The sequence below is a fragment of the Falco peregrinus genome, chromosome 3 (genome assembly GCF_023634155.1).
Source record: "Falco peregrinus isolate bFalPer1 chromosome 3, bFalPer1.pri, whole genome shotgun sequence".
Taxonomy (NCBI): domain Eukaryota; kingdom Metazoa; phylum Chordata; class Aves; order Falconiformes; family Falconidae; genus Falco; species Falco peregrinus.
The window spans coordinates 115,759,329-115,773,922 of NC_073723.1; the positions used below are offsets into that span (position 1 = coordinate 115,759,329).

Sequence of the window (14,594 nt, forward strand, 5' to 3'; positions counted from 1 at the left end):
CTCAGCTCTGCCACGGGCTGGTCAGTCAGGGTCCAGGGTACTGGCGGGAGGTTTTGGGGTAGCAGCAACCTTCCTCCCCCCTCCAATCTTCCAAAGCCCCTGTGTTTTTGGTACCAGAGCTTGAGTGGAGGCTTCTCAGTGGGTGGGGTGGGGGGGGGCTCTTGCCTGGCAGGGACCAGCCCTGGCTTTGCTGTGGTTACTGCCAGCGCTCTCGCCTGGCATCGCTGCTGCCAGCAAGGTGGTACAGGGCTGGTGCTTGCAGCCGCAGGCAAGCCCCCACTGCTGCCAGCAGGACAGGAGTTCCCACAGCAGAGAAGGGGGGAAAAGCCTGCCCAGAGCCCGCCTGCCCTCACTGCAGCACAGGCAGCGTTTGGAGGCAAGAGGCTGCCTGCGGCTTACAGCATCTGCTGGGAGCCGTGGTGCCGGGCAGGGGCTGCCAGATGTGCACGCACAGCTGGGGTCATGGCATGCCCACGCCTTTATCCTGCTCACAGCCTCTTAGCTCATAATTTAACCCCAAAGATGGGCTGCTGGTCCCCTCTGAGCCCCTCCTGCACATCAGTGGCGTGGGGGTGGCTGCTTGGCACTCAGGCGCCTTCTCGGATGGGTTTGGTTATTTATTTTTTTTAGACCGCCGCTTTCTGCATCTTTCTCCACCAAAAAAGGGAGCAGGCTGGGCCCTGCTGCGGGCTGTTTATCTCCCTGCTCGGTTCTGCCTGGTCCATCCCCAAAGGCCTGGAGCAGCTGGGAATGTCTCCAGACTCAGCGGCTGGTGTGCCGGGAGAGAACCAGCACCGCGGTGGGGCTGGGGTCCCAGCTTCATACAGCCCCACATTCAGCCTCGGCTTTCCTCAACCATCCTGGCAGGAGAGAATCGGACACAGGTAGGAGCCGAAGGTGCGTTTCCCAGCTGGGAAGCAGCACACAGGGCAGCCACGTGCTGAGCGATGGCTACCACGGTGGCTGATGGTAGCGGGGGACAGGGCTGTGAGGGGTGACATTCTCAGGGGACCCGTGGTGGTGAGCACGAGGGCTCCCAAATCACTGGCTGTGGGGGGAGCTGGGTGCCAGCAGCCCCTTTGCCTGATGTGGTGACATGCGGCTGGGTTGGTGGTGGCTCTCAATGCCGGGCTGTCCCTGTGGGCTCCCCCCAGCCCTGTGGGTTCCCCCCGAGGTGAATTCTGCCCCTGCCAGGAACAGAGGGCTGCAGCCCTGTGTGCACCATGGTGGGTGGGAGCCTTGGGGGGGGGGATGTTCCAGCAGACCTGCATGGTGCTGCCTTAATGCCGTGTGCCTGCACACGGTGTGGCAAACCGTGGCTCAGCACCCTGTCCCCAGGGGAGGTGGCAGGGACCCTAGGGAGCAGCAGAGACTGGCTGGGGCTGCCCAACGTGGAGAAGAAAGGGGCTACGGCCGCTCCCTCTGAAGACATCAGCAGGGGAAGCACGAGGAAAAGAAAAGCTATTTAAGCTGCTGTACAACACTGACATAAGAACAACCAGGTATAAACGGCCCGTGAATAAAGCAGGGCTGGGAATTACAGGATTTTTCACTGCTGGGGGAGGTGGGCTTGGGAATTATCCCCTGGCTGCAGGATGGAGGGTCTCAGCTCAGCCCTGGGCCACAACGGGTACCTCCAATGCCTGGGCTTTGCTCCTTTCCCCCTGGCTTAACCTCAGTGGGGACAAGGGGAGCCCCGAACTCCCCAACCCCATCCCCAGCGCTGAGCCCAGCCCCTGGAGAGCAGATATTGGTCCGCGGGTCCTTCAGCCTCCCCACAGCCCCATCTTCCCTCGACGCTTGCTGCCATAACCCCTTTCCAGCACTCCTCAGCTGAGAAGCAGAAGGAAATCTTTTATTTCCTTTGCAATAAACAGCACCAGCCCTCTGGGCTGCCACCAGGTCCCAGAGCCCAAGGTGAAGCGAAGCCTCAGGGGCCGGCACAAATTCTGCATTGCAGCACCCAGCCAGGCGCTGGCTGCTCTTCAGCCCTGGGCTCTGCCATATCCCGGCGTGTCTGCTGATGCACAAATGCCTGTAAGAAACCTGCTGCTCCCTGACCGGGGCGGGCAGGGGCACAGGGGGCTCTCGGGGCGCAGAGCCCTGCTACCGGAGGGGACAAGCTGCCCTAATTAGCTTTGCCATCATTAACCCTGTCTTCCCTGCAATGAGCGCTCCGTGCAGATAGCATGGGCAGCAACGATGGGCATCCCAGAACGTATTTGAGTGGTGGCTCTTGCAGCACGGGGACCTTGGTGCAGGGGTCTCGGGCAGACCCTCCCTGTGCCACCCTTGCCAGGAGAGGGGCCAGGGTGCAGGCAGCTGCCCGGGATTTTGCTGTGATGGAGGCAGCAGTAACAGCTGGATGCAGCCCCGCTGCCTGCTGAGCGCTGTGAGGATGAGGATGGCCAGGGCCTTCAGTGCTGCTGCCCTGGGGCTGGCTCCTGCTAACAGGATGTGATGGGTGGGGGGAAGTGCTGTCACTTGGGATTTCTTATCCAAGCATGGGGAAACGGAGCGGGGAGAAAGCCCTGCCTGGGCTCGGGGACCTCAACCTGCTGCCTCCCCCCTCCCTGGGAGACACTATCCCAACCCATCCCCTCACCAGCACCAAACAGCCACACCTCGTATCACAAATTACTTTTATTCCCCCCCCCCCGGTTGTAAACAAGAAGCAGCCCCCCCCCCAACCCCTGCTCTGCAGCACCCACCAAGGGGTCCCCATTCCACAAGGCCTCTTCACATCCATCACATACACCCACCCCAAAATGTGCAAATCCAGTCCCAGTGCAAAGAAAGGCTTTGGTGGGGGAGCCCTGGGTGCTGGGGGAGGGGGGGCAGCACACAGGGGACCCCGAAGCTGTTGGGTTTGGGGGTGCAGGGCCTCCGGCAGCACCCTCTGCCCAAAGGCAGTGAGCACTAGAGGGCAGCAAGCCCCAGTGCTGGGCCGGCAGGAGGGAGGCATTAAAATCATATTAAATAATAATTAAAAATAAATAAATAATAAATAAATGGATGGACAGCTGGGAGAAGGGGGTGGGTTTGAATCCCCTCCTCCTCTGGCAAGCGAGTCTCTCCCCTCCCTTCCCCAATCATACAAAATATATTTTAACTATCTGAGGTAAATAATGAGGCTGTAAAAAAAGGAAGAGGGGAGCGAACGTTACCGGCATCGCACCCCCTTAAAAAAATAAAGCATCATAAATAGTTTTAAAGAAAATATGAGGATCTGCTCCCTCTCTCTCACGCGCGCACACATAAATATAGATTATATTATGGATAAAAAATATGTTTTTCTCTCCTGCAAATTCAAAAAGTGGAAAAATAGAGGAAGAGAAGGGGTTGTGCCCCAAAAGGACGGGGCTGGGAAGAGCTTTCTGATTCTGTGAGCTCCTGCCATGTGTCTCTGGGAATGAAAAGCAGGTGGGGGGGGAAAGAAAAAGGAAATCCCCCAACGGCAGTCGGTAAGTGAAAGGTGCGGAGAGGCGGGGGAGGGGGGATGTGTCAGACGTCACTGGGGGAGCGGGACCAGAAAGGCATGGTGGAGGACAAGCACCCGCAGCAAACGGTCCACAGCACTTTCTGGATCTCCTGGTTCCTGAAGGCATAAATGACGGGGTTGATCATGGAGTTATAGGTGGCGGGGAGGAGGGTGATGTAGGTGTAGAGGGCTGGGTAGCTGTAATCCCCCAGGAGGCAGTAAATGGCGAAGGGCAGCCAGCATGAAGCGAAGGTGCCCAGGATGACAGCCAAGGTGGCGATGCCTTTTCGGGTGGTGACATAGTGGGAACTAGCCAGGAAATGTCTCTGGACAGCGATCTGGTGGGCGTGCCGGCAGACGATCTTACAGATCTGCACGTAGAGCTGGAGCATCACCGCAAAGACCATGAAGAAGGAGACGGAGAGGATGATGAGGTGGTTTTTCATTAGGGGCTTGACGATGCTGCAGGCAGAGGGCTCCTTCAGGCAGTTCCAGCCCATGATGGGCAGGAGCCCGTAGCAGATGGAGGCTCCCCAGGTGAGAATCAACATGATGTAAGTCCTGGTGACCGTCCTCTCCGAGTAGTAGGTCAGGGCGTTATAGAGGGACAGGTAGCGGTCGATGGTGATGGTCAGCAAGCTGCTGACGCTGGCCGTGAAGGAGGTGACCAGGAGCCCCACCGTGAGCAGGCTGACCGCCTCTGATGGGATGAAGTAGACAAAGGCAAAATGCAGGATCAGCCCCAACCCAGCCAGGAGGTCAGCTGTGGCCAAGCTGCCGATGAGGAGGAACATGGGAGCCCGGAATGTCGGGGTGTAGAAGATGACCACCACCACGATGGCGTTCTCGCAGGAGATAATGGTCCCAGAGATGCAGAGGACGACATCCCATGGGTTCAAGGCGAGGGGTTGCACCACAGACTCCAGGTCCAAGGAGGTGCCACTGCCGTTCCCAGCCGCCAACCAGCCTTGGTGGCCTCGGCTGGAGTTGAGGGGCCCTTCCTCCATCATGCTGGCGGAGGCTGACCTGCCACAGCCAAAAGCAAGAAAGCGGCCCCCTCAGCACCCGCTGCCCGCAGCGGGGAGCCACCCAAGCTGTCCTTGTGCCACCGGCCAGGGACAGTCCTGCCTCCTCCCCAGAAAAGTTGTCTCTGGGAGGAGGGGCAACGTGGCGTGTGTTGAGGGGGTGCTGTTTGCTCAGAGGGGGATTGTTCTGGACAAGGTGGTTTGGTCTTAATTCTTTTGCAAGCAAAGAAAAAGAAATATGTGAATAAAGGCGGGGGGCTGGCGGGGGGGGTGGAGGGGGGGGGGTGGTGGAGGCGGGGGGAACCCCTGCTCTGCCCACGTTAGTGCTGGGGTTCGTGCACTGCATGATTCTGGTGGATAATACAGGGGAGCAGGACCGGCACTGGCTCGCCCCCCCAAACTGACGGGATCCCAAGCAGCAGGTGAAGGGGGCAGCCATGCTACCCCCGGGACGGGCACCCCGGCGCGGGGAGGCTCCCTCCCGACCCCACTCCCCCACGTCCCCACAACCTGGGGGGTCCCTCTTGCTCTTGCCTTGGGGTTCTGCCCCTCCCGGGGTGCCTGGGCGGGCAGCACAGCCCGGGGGGGTGTGGGGGGGACACACGACATCTGCCCCTTACCCCCTTTCCCATCGCGCTGCGCTTCGCCCCAGCGAGCTGCCCCCCCTCCCGGTGCCCCCCTCCCCGGTGCCAGGCACTCACCTGCCGGGATGCTCGGCAGCGGCCCGGGCTGCGCTGGGCTCCCCGGCCGGGGGCCCGCTGCCATGGGCGCTGCCGAGTTATAGTGACCGAGCCCCGCCGGGGGGGGGCCGGGGGGGTGACTCACCGCCGCCCCCCCCCAGCCCCGTTCGCCCCGCTGTGACGTCAATGGGGCGCCGGAGCCAATCAGCGCCCCGCGAGGTAGCGCGGGCGCGCGCGCGCCGCATAGTAATCGCGACGGGGATGGAGTGGCCCATTCATAAAAACAGCCCCCGCCCCCGGCCCACGCCGCCCCCGGGACCCCCCAGCCCGGGTTCCCCCCGCCATGTCCTTGCGCAGCCTGTGCAGGGCCGTGCTGCGGGGGGGGGGGGGGGCGGCGGCTTGCCCCGCTAGCCCCCGCCCCACTGCAGAACTCCGGGGGCTCCTCTGAGCGTGGGGTGTGGAGGGGGCGGCCCGAGGGGGCTGGGGGGGCGAAGCTGGGTCCTTCCCGCTCCGCACAGCCGGAGGTGCGCAGCCCCCCTCCCCTGGCTTCCCCGGCGGGTCCCCGCGGCCCGGCTTTCCCGTGGGGACCTGCATAATTCATCGCCGGGAGAACCGGGAAGGCCCGGCCCGGCCGCGGGGGCGTTGCGGGAAGGGCGGCGGGCAGGGAGCCCACCTCCCCGGGGGGGGAGAGGAAGAAGGAGGAGGAGGAGGAGGAAGAGGATGAGGCAGAAGGCGTGCGCACCCCCGGGACCCTGCCGGGACTCTTCCCCCGCGCCGGTGCCTCGAAGCCCGCAGCCCCCCAGCCCTTGCCCGGCCCCTCTGCCAAAGCGCGGCGGGCCCCGGGGCACCCGGGCCGGGCTGCGGCGCTGCCGGGACCCCGCGGGGGTCGGGAACCCCCGGTGCTGCTGTGCCCGGCCGCGGCCGCCCCCTCGGCTCGGCCCGGCTCGGCTCGGCCCGGCCCGGCCCGGCGGGAGCTGTTCGCGGTGCTGAACGCCGCCGACGGCGCGCCGCCCCCCCCCCCGGGTATCTCCGGCGGCTGCGTCCGCGTCCCGGCGGCACCGGGGGGACCGGCGGGGGGACCCGCCGCAGCCCGGGAGGTTGTCGGTGCCCCGGGCACGGGGCTGGGGGGCTGCGGGGGCGGGGGACGAGCGGCCCTGGGGGGCGAATGCGGGGCGTGTGCGGGGCGCGTGCGGGGCTCAGGGTGTTCGACGGGCTGTGCGTGTGCGGTGTGCAGGGAGTGCGGGGTGTGCGGGGCGCAGGCAGTGCGGTGAGTGCGGGGTGTGCAGGCAGTGCAGTACACAGGCAGTGTGCAGGGTGTGCAGCGCGCTGTGCTCAGCAGCAGTGCGCGCAGTGTGCACAGGATATGCAGGGTGTGCAGTGCGCTGTGCTCAGCAGCAGGGTGCGCAGGGAGTGCAGTGCGTGCACACACGGTGTGCAGTGCAGTGTGTTCAGCCGCAGTGCATGCTGGGGGTGCAGTGCGTGCAGTGCGCAGGGGGTGCAGTGCGCAGACACTGCAGTGTGTGCAGTGTACAGGCAGCATGTCCAGTGAGAGCAGCGTGTGCAATGAATGCAGTGTGTGCAGGGTGCACAGGGTGCTCAGTGCACTGTGCCCAGCAGCAGTGTGCGCAGTGTGCGCAGGATGTGCAGTGTGCGCAGGGTGCACAGGGCGCTCAGTGCACTGTGCCCAGCAGCAGTGTGCGCAGGGTGCGCAGGATGTGCAGTGTGCGCAGGGTGCACAGGGCGCTCAGTGCACTGTGCCCAGCAGCAGTGTGCGCAGTGTGCGCAGGATGTGCAGTGTGCGCAGGGTGCACAGGGCGCTCAGTGCACTGTGCCCAGCAGCAGTGTGCGCAGGGTGCGCGGGGTGGGCAGGGTGCACAGTGTGCGCAGGGTGTGCAGTGCACTGTGCCCAGCAGCAGTGTGTGTAGGGTTTGCAGTGTACGCAGTGTGCACAGTGTGTGCAGTGCACTGTGCCCAGCAGCAGTGTGTGCAGTGTGCGCAGGGTGTGCAGGGTGCGCAGGGTGCGCAGGGTGTGCAGTGCACTGTGCCCAACAGCAGTGTGCGCAGGGTGCACAGGGCGCTCAGTGCACTGTGCCCAGCAGCAGTGTTTGCAGGGTCCGCAGGGTGGGCAGGGTGCACAGTGTGCACAGGGTGTGCAGTGCACTGTGCCCAGCAGCAGTGTGCACAGGGCGTGCAGGGTGCACAGGGTGCGCAGGGTGCGCAGGGTGCGCAGGGTGTGCGGTGCGCTGTGCCCAGCAGCAGTGTGCACAGGGCGTGCAGGGTGCACAGGGTGCGCAGGGTGCGCAGGGTGCGCAGGGTGTGCGGTGCGCTGTGCCCAGAAGCAGTGTGCACAGGGCGTGCAGGGTGCACAGGGTGCGCAGGGTGCGCAGGGTGCGCAGGGTGTGCGGTGCGCTGTGCCCAGAAGCAGTGTGCGCAGGGCGTGCAGGGTGCGCAGGGTGTGCAGGGTGCGCAGGGTGCGCAGGGTGTGCAGTGCGCTGTGCCCAGAAGCAGTGTGTGCAGGGCGTGCAGGGTGCGCAGGGTGCGCAGGGTGTGCAGTGCACTGTGCTCAGCAGCAGTGTGCGCAGGGCGTGCAGGGTGCGCAGGGTGCGCAGGGTGTGCAGTGCACTGTGCTCAGCAGCAGTGTGCGCAGGGCGTGCAGGGTGCACAGTGTGCGCAGGGTGTGCAGTGCGCTGTGCCCAGAAGCAGTGTGCGCAGCGTGCGCAGGGTGCGCAGTGCACTGTGCCATGCAGCAGTGCGTGCTGGGGGTGCAGCGCTCGGAGCCCCCCGAGAGCAGGGCAGCCCCGGCTTTCCCACAGCCACGACAGCGTGCAGGCGGCGCGGGGGGACACAAGCACCTCTGGAGCGGACCCCCCCCCGGGCCGGGCCCCCCGGGGCGGGGCGGGGCGGGACGAGGCGGGGCCGCCCCTGCCCGCCCCCGCCGCCGCCGGGGCCGCCTCCCGCGGGCGCGCATCTGCCCGCGGCTCCGCTCCGCTCTCCCGGGAGCTCCGCGGCGCCGCAGCCGACACCTCCCGCTGGGACCGGGCCGAGCCGAGCCGGGCTGAGCCGAGCCTGGCTAACCGAGCGCAGCCGGGCCGGGCCATGGCCCCGCCGTGCGCCGGGGCGCTGCGCTGCGCGCTGCTGTGCGCGCTGCTATGCGCGCAGGGGCCCGCTCCCACCTGCGCAGGTACGGCCGGGGAGCGCTGGGGGGACCCGCGGCCGGAGGCGGGGGGGGAGGAGAGTTTGTATCTTTGGGGCAGATGAACTTTTTTGGGGGGCTTTTTTTCCAGGGGTTCCCCTTGCCCCGGCCCCCACGGGACCCCCTCGCCCGTGGCGGGGCCGGGAGAGCCCCGCTCCCTCGGGTGGCCCCGCTTTGAGGGGTGAGTGGCTCCGGCTTCTGCTCCCAGCCGGGGGAGCTGGGACCCCCAGGGCCAGGAGGGGTTCCCGATGCGGGGCAAACCGGGTGCGGGGCTCCTCTCCGGTGAGCGGGTGGATCTTGTGGCGGTTTCGGGGAGGGGGGGGAAGCGGGGAGCAGAGCCATCATTCTCCTGCCCGGGGTGTCTGCAACTCCGGGCATTAATTATGCAAACCCCAGGCTTGCTTCTGCTCCCCTCCTCCCATCCCCCCGCAGCTCAATGGAGATATTTCCACCCTGACTTGTCCCACCGGGACCCACGCGTGTTCCCAGGGCACCCGTGGGGCTGGGGATGCCCTCAGCCAGCCCCGCTGCCCCCCTTTATTTGCCTCTCCCTCCCCACACCTGAGGGCAGGAGCGGGAGTTGACAACACTTAAACGCGCACAAACGCCTGTTCCTGTGCCTGCCGCGATAAAAATAACTTAAATTATAAACCTGCCTGAAACCCTTGTGAACAAAGTCCTACTTTCCCATTGGCTCCCGGCAGGTCTCTAAATGCTGGAGGAGGGGGCCCGGCGGCGTGGCCACCACGCCGTAGCCATGGCAATGGTCCGCAGCATCCCACTTTGTGCCTTACGCCACCAGTTGCCCCCTTTGCTTTTGCTGGGGGGGGGGGGGGGGGGGGGCACTGGGAGCGGGAAAGAGCCTCTGCTATCAGCCAGGCATGGCCCCAGTGACCAGCAGGACCCTAAAAGCTGGGGGGGGGTGGTGGGGGTGGTGGTGCGAAGCTGCCCACCCCAAAGGGGGGTGGTGTAGTAGGAAGCCCTCTGCAAAGTGCTGGTGGCAGGGCTGGTGTGCAGCCCATGCGGTGAAGCCAAGTGCAAGGCTGGGGTGGTCCCTGTGTGGCAGAGACCCCTGGGGAGCTGGTCCAGGGGGGTGCCAGTCCCCAGCCCCCTCCTGGGAACTCTGTGGGGGTTGTTTGTCCCCTGAGAGCCTGGAAGCATGTCCAGGGTGGGAAATGGCTCCCAGCTCTTTCCCAGGATGGTGCAAACGTAGGCGTGGGACGCAGCGAGGTGCAGGCAGGGCCCGGCTGCAGCTCCCCGTTGCAGCCTCCCTTGCTGACAGTCATTGCTGTAAATTAATGATGAGCGTGTGCGTGTGGGAGAAGAGCTCATGGCAGAGCAGCTCCGCAAACACCGAAGTGACTCACCGCCCTCGCTGGGGTGATGGGGAGCAGGGGGTCCTGTGGGACACTGGGTGGGGGCAGGGGGCTGATACTGCTCAGGTAACCCCAGCCAGGCTGCTGGGAGCAGCTGAGCTGGTGCTGCTGCCTCATCTCTTATAAACCTCCACCAAAAGATACTGGGCTGGGTGGGCTTGCCCTGCACTGTGGCCCACCATGGCTGTGGGCGATGGGGTGAGTCCTGCGTGTCCTGGGTCACTGTGGATGCTGGGGGCTGTGGGGCGCAAGATGTCCCCTCCCTGGAGGGCTGGTGGTGCTACAAACACACCTGCAGCCTGCTGGGATGGGTCTGTCAGTGGGCTTGGTGCTTCAAGAAGTGCCTTCAGCCCTTGTGCTGCATCAGGAGAAATCCTCCTCCGTGGAGCAGAGGGTCCAGCCCTGACCCCAGCTGATGGGGGGGGGGGGCAGATGCTGGCCCTGCCCTCACCCTTTTGCCCGGCTTTGGCAGGAGAGTGCAGCGAACTGAGGTCCTGTGAGACATGCATGGCCAGCACCACCTCACACAACGCCACCGGCTGCATCTGGGTGGGCTGCGGGACCCCCGAGGAGCCAGGTGAGGGGGTGCATCTTGCGGGGACAGCAACGGGCTCCCACAGCCAGAGCTTACTCCGGGCCTGCCACCAGCCTTCCCCAGCCCCTGTCCCTGGGCTGGGGCTGTGTCGGGATGGTGCTGGCAGCTCAGCACCCTGGGGTGCCTGGTCCCAGCTGCCTTCCATGGCCAAGGTCCATCTCACCTGACCTATCCTGGGGGCAGGCAGGTGACCCGTGCCAGCCCAGCAGGGTGTGGGATTTTTGTGTGTGCTACTCCCAGCCACGCTGGGCTTGGACTAATGCTGGGAATCCTCCACTTTGCCCTCCATGGAGATGAGGATGGAGCAGCACCAAGAGATGGAGATGGGAGAAAGCTGGATGTTGATACTTGTTTGGGGCTCTTCCCTATGGGGATGTGGATGCAAGCCTGAGCTTGCAGCCCCTTGGCTGGATGCCCACCCCTGGGAATGAGTCCCTCACCATCCCAAACCCTTGGGTGCCCAGGGCAGCCCTGACCCCAAATGCCATCGTCTGCACTGGGTGCCTCTGTGGGCTGGTTTGCTGGGGGGTCCCTTGGGAAAACCCTGCTCCCTCTTCCCGCAGAGACAGGGAGCTGCGTGCAGAGAGGGGCAGCAGTGCGGGAGACCTGTGCGCTCTACAACACCAGCACCTTGTGTCGAGGTAACTCTGCTCCCCTCCATGAAAGCAGGTCCTGCCAGACCCCAGCAGCACCCCCAGACCCAGCAGCCTTTGGGACAGAGGTGCTGCCACAGGTGCTGGGGCCGTGGGGATGAGATCCCACCCCCAGGACAGGGACATGGGACAGAGGATGCACAGTGATGTCCCTTGACAACCCTTTTTCCCCCCTCCCTCTGTCACTGCCTCCAGCAGCACTGAAGTCCCCCACCGAAGAGCCTCCATGGTCCCATAGCAAGGAGCCGGCAACACACTCCCCAAGTGAGTGGGTCTGGGGGGGTGGGAGGTGGTGGAATGGGGTGGGGGGTCCAGGTGCCCCAAGGAACAGCGGCCAGTGGGATGGGACAAGCCACTTCCCTCTGTGTTTCACGTGCCCTTGGGAGGGATGAGCAGAGCTGCCCTTGGGGTTGCATCTGCCTTGGCTGTGCCCCCGGAGGTGCCAGCGCTGTCCCCGGGGTCACAGCTCCATCCCCATCCCCGCTCTGCCCTGAGCAATGCTGCCGTGGGCCTGGGGGGTCGTAACACCCTGCAGCCCCCCCAAGAACCATCCCTGCTGCCATTCTTGCTGGGAAGTGCTGTCTCCAGTTGGGCTGGAGCAGAGGCTGGGAGCGGAGAAGGAGCCTCTTCCAGGAAGCAGGAACTGGAGAGCACTGGGCTAATTACAGTGGGTAACCGGAGCCCAGAGCCCTCTGAATTATTGATCCCACTGGGATCTTTTTGCTGCTGGCTTCTCTCCCATGCGGTGCTGGCTGCTCTGGCATGGGAAGAGGCCAAGCCTGTCCCTGCATCTGCATGTTGGTGGGGACATCCCAGCCCCAGGGTGGGAAATAGCCATTCCTCCCCATGCAGCTGCTGGGGTCTGCGTGGACCCCACATCCCCTCTCCTTGGCACGAGTATCAGTACCCAGGGATGCCAACAGCACCTGTAACCCCCCCCACCCCATTCTTCTCTGCCATTAGGGACCACCACCACCAGCGCCCCATTGACAGGCAGCCCTGAATTTCACCCGCCTGGCTTTGACACAGCCAGCTTCATCGGTGGCATCGTGCTGGTGCTGAGCCTCCAAGCCGTGGTCTTCTTCATCGTCAAGTTCATCAAGTCAAAGGACAGCACCTACCAAACGCTGTAAGGCTCCCGTGCCCCCAGCCAGGAGGGAGGGGGGGGGACCCACACCGGTTCATGCCTGGGCCAAGCCCACCCTTGAAGCCATAAATGGGGGTCAGCCCCGGTGCGTGGGGCTCCGTGGCCCGTCTGGCCGTGTCCTGTCTCGCAGCTGAGTGTTGTTTCCCGTGGCTGTTCGTGCCGGTCCACCCTCACCCAGTGGGGGGATGATTTGGGAGATGGAGGGGTTTGTCCTCCCTGGCCTGTCCCCTTGCCGGTGTCCGGCTGTCCTGTCACCTCCTCTGTCTGTTGCTGCCTGGCTGCATCCTGGCTCTGAGCCCCGTGGGGAGTGCAGGACCCCAAATCCATCCCTCTGAGGCTGAGCCAAGTGGGGGCCTGTGCTCTTCGTGTGCCTGGGGCTCGCTGTGTCTAACGTGGGGGGCTGTGCCCCGTCTCTCTTTCCTTGCACGCTGCCAGAGAGGACAACCAGTAGGTTCTGGGTGCTGGCTGCAATGGGGAGGGGGCTGCTCCCATGCACCCCCTGAGCTTCACCCTTCCCTCGCCCCTCCCTGGGGGTGGGATGGCGTGGTCCTTCTCTCCTGGTTTGCATGAAGGGGGTTTCCCAGCTGGTTTGCTGTTTTCCTGGGAGTTGTTAGCAGTGGAAGGGAAGGGGGTGTCCCTCCTCGCCCCCCCTTTCATGCACGGAGCCCCTGGTGGGACACAGCTGATGCACGGCCCCTTAGCACATCCGTGCCACCCAGGCGAGGTGGCCCTGACTCCCCCAGCCCCACGGCGGCAGGGTGCAGCCCCAGCTCCCCCTGAGCACCCTCAGCAGGATGGGAGCTGCAGGGTCTGGTTTGGCCCCAGTTAAAAAGCACCTAGCAGCCCCCCCCCCCGGGCACCCCCTGCCCCATTGCTTCCCCACAGCCTTGGGGCTCCCTGGGAGGGGGGCTTGGGGTCTCCTTTTTCCCCAGTGGGCTGTCAGGTGCTTTTTCCCTTCAGCATTTTGGCTGGACCACCCAGCCCCCTGCTCTGACTCCCCCCAGCCCCTGCCCACCCCGGCCCCCCCAGCCCCTTGGTGCCCACTGGAGAAGCGGAGCCAGGGCTCGCTGTGTGCTTTTGCTGTGCCTCTGTGTTGCTGGGGGGGTGTACGGGGGGGGGGGTCCCCAGCGCCCCCCCCCCCCTTTCTGTGTGCTGTTTTGGGGAGGGGTGTGCGTGTCGTGTGCTGTGGGGTAAGATTTGTAGCTTGGGCTGCCCCTTATTAAACTCTGCGAGGTGGTGTCTGTCTCATGTCCGGGGGGAGTCTGTGTAGCTGGGGGGGTGGGTGCCGGGGGGGGCACGGCTGCAGAAAGCCTGTGTCCCCCACCCCTCCCCTGTGGTAGCTCCCACCCAGTTCCCAGATGCAGGGCCAGCCCTTCCCCATGGCATCGCCACCCACATGGGTGCAGCAGGGTGGTCACTGGGGCACCCCCTCCTGCACCCCACTCTCCGGGGGCTGCGAGGGGCTGGACCCCCCCAGGGCAAAGCCACCTGGGTCCCTTTCTGCTACGCACTCTTCTCTGTCCGCTGCCCCAGGATCTGAGGCCACCACGCGCCCTGGGCTGGGGAGATGCTGCCCTCGTCCTCCCTGGGGCAGGCGGAGAAGATGCCAGAGCTGCCGGTGTCCCTGTTCACTGCCGGTGTCCCTGCCTGGTGCTGGCATCCCTGTCTGGTGCCAGTGTTCCTGCCTGTGGCCAGACTGTCCCCTGCAGGGCCCCACACCCACAACTATGCAAAGCTGGCTCTGCCCCGGGGTGCCCGCTCTGCCCCAGGGGACACCAGGGTGGGAGATCTCACCCAGGCCTGGTCCCTGTCCCCACAGCGCGGCTGGGGATGCTCCAGCGGGGGTTGCACCCAGCGTGGCCACAGTTGCACCCTCTAGCTGCTCCCTGGTGGGGGCCGAGCAGGGTGGAGGGGCGCAGCTGGGCGCGGGGGTCCCATCCAGCCCTGAATCCCAGCCTTGGGGTCCCTCTGCCTGTGTTTGGCAGGAGCCTGGGGGACCCAGGGCACCCCAGGGGATCAGAGGACACGTGGCCATGGCTGGCAGCAGCGTGGCCCTTTGCTGGCCAAGCCCCCAGCCCCACGCCAGGCAGAGCCGGAGCTGGTGCAGGGGGGACAGAGACTCAATAAAGGATTTTCCTCTTATTCCCAGTGTCCGTGTCATTGTCACCTGTCACCCCAGAGCCCTAGTGGTGGGTGCTACCCCGGAAGATTTTGGTTGCAAACCCTGTACCTGCAGCTGGGGACGTGGCTGTGTGGCTGGTGTTGGTGGGTGGCCCTGAGTGACTCCAGTCCTCCCAGTGACCAGGGGAGGGGAATCAGTATGGGGATGGGAGATGCCATGCTGGAGGACAGAGTGACTCCAGTCCTCCCAGTGACCAGGGGAGGGTAACTGGTATGGGGAGGGGTGATGCCATGCTGGAGGACGGAGCAACAGGACATCGTCC

The 14,594-nt window shown here is 64.8% G+C and overlaps 2 protein-coding genes across 4 annotated transcripts; one reads left to right on the top strand and one right to left on the bottom strand.

The window, feature by feature from the left end:
- Positions 1 to 2,694: 2,694 nt before the first annotated feature.
- GPR3 (G protein-coupled receptor 3) lies at positions 2,695 to 5,329 on the bottom strand. Its single transcript, XM_055800763.1, has 2 exons — positions 5,208 to 5,329; positions 2,695 to 4,507 (listed from the first exon to the last, which is right to left on the bottom strand). The coding sequence occupies exon 2, from the start codon at positions 4,489 to 4,491 to the stop codon at positions 3,505 to 3,507; it is 987 nt and encodes a 328-aa protein (XP_055656738.1). The 5' UTR covers positions 4,492 to 4,507; positions 5,208 to 5,329; the 3' UTR covers positions 2,695 to 3,504.
- Positions 5,330 to 8,012: 2,683 nt separating this feature from the next.
- CD164L2 (CD164 molecule like 2) lies at positions 8,013 to 14,292 on the top strand. 3 transcript variants are annotated; one of them, XM_055800765.1, is made up of 6 exons: positions 8,013 to 8,367; positions 10,228 to 10,332; positions 10,914 to 10,991; positions 11,202 to 11,267; positions 11,967 to 12,132; positions 12,586 to 13,677. In XM_055800765.1, the coding sequence occupies exons 1-6, from the start codon at positions 8,283 to 8,285 to the stop codon at positions 12,599 to 12,601; spliced, it is 516 nt and encodes a 171-aa protein (XP_055656740.1). In that variant the 5' UTR covers positions 8,013 to 8,282; the 3' UTR covers positions 12,602 to 13,677. The 3 variants fall into 3 exon arrangements, with proteins under 3 accessions (XP_055656740.1, XP_055656739.1, XP_055656741.1); XM_055800764.1 differs by having other exon boundaries at positions 8,017 to 8,367; positions 11,199 to 11,267; XM_055800766.1 differs by lacking the exon at positions 12,586 to 13,677 and adding an exon at positions 13,684 to 14,292 and having other exon boundaries at positions 8,019 to 8,367; positions 11,199 to 11,267.
- Positions 14,293 to 14,594: the final 302 nt, after the last annotated feature.